The sequence below is a fragment of the Agrilus planipennis genome, unplaced genomic scaffold (genome assembly GCF_000699045.2).
Source record: "Agrilus planipennis isolate EAB-ADULT unplaced genomic scaffold, Apla_2.0 scaffold14, whole genome shotgun sequence".
In the NCBI taxonomy this organism is placed as follows: domain Eukaryota; kingdom Metazoa; phylum Arthropoda; class Insecta; order Coleoptera; family Buprestidae; genus Agrilus; species Agrilus planipennis.
The window spans coordinates 1,114,066-1,118,134 of NW_020442313.1; the positions used below are offsets into that span (position 1 = coordinate 1,114,066).

Here is a 4,069-nt window from a genome sequence, read left to right on the forward strand (position 1 = left end):
TAATAATAGTTTAATAATATGTAAGTGATTCAAAGTTAAAAGTTTCTCTTGTAAAAAGTTCAAACATCTGCGAGATCTGTCGAAGTTCATTTAATCATTTGACATTATCTGCAACATGACCTGTAAAAACGAGTCTTGTAAGCAATGAGAATGTTTTATGATATGAATATATTTTGTGCAGTAAAGAGTAACTTAATAGTTCACAATGTACTTTTATTAAAATGGGGGCTCCATTATTTATCTAAATTAATTGTTAATTTTTGAGAAAATACTATTTATGAATAATTAAAATTTAATTCAAAAAATTATTTTGTACATGTTTATTTTTTATACTCACAAACATATTTTCTTCTATTTTAATTCTGTATTGTTCCAACAGTGACAGTATCTTACATTTACAAATTAAATTAACGGTTCTGTAGAATTTTACATTGGGCTTTAATTGCGAAATGAGTGTTTATAACAGAGCGCATCGTATTTTAAAATGCAATCGTGCTATATCATAAATTTAGGGTACATATGTACAAAATGAAGACCATAAAAGAAAATTGCAATGCCAGCTGTTGGTTTCCTTGCACATTGCTCTTATTATATGCTAGCAGTTAATCGATACAATGTGCAGGTACCAATTACATTGCCTTCTGGCCTCTGCTTCTACATGCAGGTATGTTTTAATTGTAAAATAAGTAATACAAGTCAATATCGTTATTGCACATATTATATTCATGAAATAAAACAATTACATTGAGAATATACCATTCTACTGACGCTATAAAATATTACATTAAATATACCATATCAATAACAATTCCTTTAAAAACTGATTAACTGAAAACATACCTTCCATGATATTTGTAGTTACAAAATTCTTGAGGGGAAAACATGCCTATATGGGATATTCAATGTTCTAATGTTACATGCACATATTTCCTTAAAATAATTTCTTAATTGGCTGATTCACATGCATCTATCCAATCATTGTAAACATCAATTGGTTCGGAAAGAAAGTTGATTTGTGTTTGAAAATCCTCTAAACATACCCGACACGTTATCTGAGCTGTATTTCGACCTTTATCCCTAAAATTTATAAATAAATAAAGAAGCTTTAAATGGCTTGCACTTACATTTTTACATCACACGATTTTTCGTGGTTACAAAATGGGCAATTAAACTGTTGATCTAATGGTTCCACTGGTTTCCTTTTCGGTGGTGGTTTTCGTTTTGATTTACGCCTTCCCATAATACTATATGATTGTTTTCTGTAAAATTCAAACTGCAAAACTGTGAAAAATACGGAGTTGACAAACAGCTTTGTAGTGTTTATTTTATTTTTGTAGACTCCATTTTGGATTGTACGTACTTGGCATAAACCATAGACATGGTTTGTTAATAAGCAATCGCCAATTGCATTATGGGAGTACATAGTTGCGATCAGTTATTGCTACGAAACTATTTGATTAGTTTAATTAAAATAGTATTTAGAAGATACTTCAGCATGCCTTTTAGACAAAGCATAATATTTTAATATTCCGTTCCGATATATTAAAAGATTTTTATATGTAGGCATTAACGTTAAATGACCAGTGCATACAGCATTGTACATCTATGGTTTTCTTTTCAAACGTTCATATTTATGCTTATTATTTGTTGTCTGTCACTGTGAGACAATTCCTGTAATTGATTAATGTTATAGGGTCGTGGAAGTCCTGTCCATTCCAGAATAAACCAATATAACACTGTGGAGCGTTCTTCGAAGTAAGCATGCATTTTTTCCACTGGAAAGAGAGGTGGTGTGATTGTTAATAGAAATATTGATAATGAAGTGGTATGTAACATCATTATTTTTATATTATTGAAGTAATTATTTTAAAGGTGGATCAGGATTTATATAAGAATTACATTGACTTAGTGTAATTGAACGCACCTATACAATCTTCTGATATCTATGCATCATTGGTATAGAAAGAATTTTCATCTATGGGACGTCCGATTCATCGCATCTCGAATCTTGCACATGCATTTGTCTATGGCTTGCATTCTTCCACGAGACGACTACAAAGCGCCATTTATCTGTCCAGAAATAATAACTACATCTGAAGGTATTTAGCCCTAATCCTTATTCGATTTTAATTTAATTGTGTAGAATACGTTTCTATTTAATAATTGGTGGGTTTTAAATACCGTTGTTTAAATTTTTTTAGCGTACATGACTTCGAGGGCGTGTTGATTTCATGTTTCAATGTTAGGCATCTTCCCTGCCCATGCATCTGTTGTGTATTTTAATAGATTAATAGTTTTGGGATTAACTAATGAAGCTTTTGTTAGAATTTTTGAATTTTGATAATAGGTTTAGACGATGATTGTAGATTTTTCATATTGGTGTGACCACGCCGAGAGGATTTGCTTTCGTTTTGTAGCCAAATATGTAAAATATTTCTTAATATTATTATTCTACTTTTAAAATTCTAAATTTCTTTCAAAAAGATTTTCATTTTTGCGTTGATTTCTACAGATTAGGTTTTGACGACTTGTTTTTTTTTCTTCTGTATATAGACTTGCTTTGAGATGATATCCTTGGATTCAATGGACAAGCTACTTACCGATTTGTAGCAACCAGACATATTTTTATTACCAAGAAAGCTTGTAACGAGCTGGTCAAAACAATCATAAGATACAGGGTGCTTACAATGGTAATTATCATTAATAATAAAATAATAACAAATCTAGTGAACATACAACTAATGATATTAAATTGTTTTAACAGGTGTCTATTAAATCATATTAAATGTACATGGAGAGGATTAATCAAAGGGGAAATGTGGAGAAGCACGGTCTCCAATCATGCTTGTTTTGGGTGTTTATGCAAATGGGTTGTTTGTGGAAAGGGTAAGAGTAAGAAGTCTTTAATAATTTTATGAAGTTGCACTTACGAAATGATTCATGATTTTCCAAATCTTGCATTCCATTTGTTTGACAATAATTACCGCTATAATTTTTTACACTTCTGAATTGTAATAGTTATGTATTGATTTTGATAGTCTACTATTTGATTAATGTTAATTAGGGTTTTTAATATTTTAAAACATGATATTTAAAATGAAGCTCACATTAAATTATTTCAACAGGATGCCATTTAAACATATTAAATGAAGAAGGAGACAAAAAGTAAAAAAGGATTCAAAACATGGAGAATTGGAGCCCCTTTAATGTTCCCGCCCCTTGGCTGTGAAAGGTGCGATTTTTAGAAAATACATGCAGTCCGATTTACGCTGATGCATATAAGATTGCAATGCTATGTGTGGTTATTGATAAGAGACACTTCTCTTTATCAATGCTTAGGAATAAATCTCGAGTACCGTAGAGTAATCCTCCAGATAATCAATTGTTTTTCTATTATATTGAAGTTGCTTAGTTTTCATAGTAATTTGCGATCTGTGGCATCTATGGTTTTACTTCCAACAGCCATCTATTGTTTACTGAATAAATCGATGTTATCGTGCATCTATGGGGTTCTCTTTTAACTCTCTATAGTCCACTGTATAAATTTACATCGTACATCTACGGTTATTTCTATAACCTTTAACATTAATCTATGACATGAATAAAATTGACATCTCGTCACCATTTTATAATAAGCTGTTTTGCTTTCGTTTTTGTGCATGTTTTTAATTATATTACATATTTTACTTAATTTAAACATTCCTTCTTTAGTTGTTAGTATAATTAATATTTCTTTTTGCTCATCTCTACAGATCATCTGACAAATGAGAGAGAATTAAAGTTCAGTTTGTGATGGTACTGAAATAATATCTACAATGGTGCTGCCTTTGCTGTTTTCGTCTTCACCTTGCAACGTTATGCAGTTAATTTTCAAGGGATGAGTGAGAGCAACTGAAGATTTATGCGAATTCTACTGAAATAACAAATTTTCTGCATTGGCATTCCTCTTGGATTTGATTTGCTTTTCACACCTGCAAACTTTGGAACATTACGGTCTACAGTTAATTAAGGTGAGAATACTTGATATAATTAATTTTAATTGCTCCTTATTAATCTGTTACCACCGTAT

The 4,069-nt window shown here is 30.7% G+C and overlaps 1 protein-coding gene and 1 long non-coding RNA gene across 3 annotated transcripts; one reads left to right on the plus strand and one right to left on the minus strand.

Annotated features, from left to right (window-relative positions):
* Positions 1–700: 700 nt before the first annotated feature.
* Positions 701–1,359, minus strand: LOC108737434 (transcription elongation factor 1 homolog). 2 transcript variants are annotated; one of them, XM_018470277.2, is made up of 2 exons: positions 1,125–1,348; positions 701–1,077 (listed from the first exon to the last, which is right to left on the minus strand). In XM_018470277.2, exons 1-2 carry the CDS (start codon positions 1,238–1,240, stop codon positions 945–947), a joined length of 249 nt encoding a protein of 82 aa, XP_018325779.1. In that variant the 5' UTR covers positions 1,241–1,348; the 3' UTR covers positions 701–944. The 2 variants fall into 2 exon arrangements, with proteins under 2 accessions (XP_018325779.1, XP_018325788.1); XM_018470286.2 differs by having other exon boundaries at positions 985–1,077; positions 1,133–1,359.
* A 103-nt stretch (positions 1,360–1,462) lies between these two features.
* Positions 1,463–3,990, plus strand: LOC108737446. The gene is made up of 5 exons (XR_003232227.1): positions 1,463–2,099; positions 2,554–2,690; positions 2,765–2,886; positions 3,126–3,232; positions 3,753–3,990. It is a non-coding gene; the product is annotated as an uncharacterized LOC108737446 (long non-coding RNA).
* Positions 3,991–4,069: the final 79 nt, after the last annotated feature.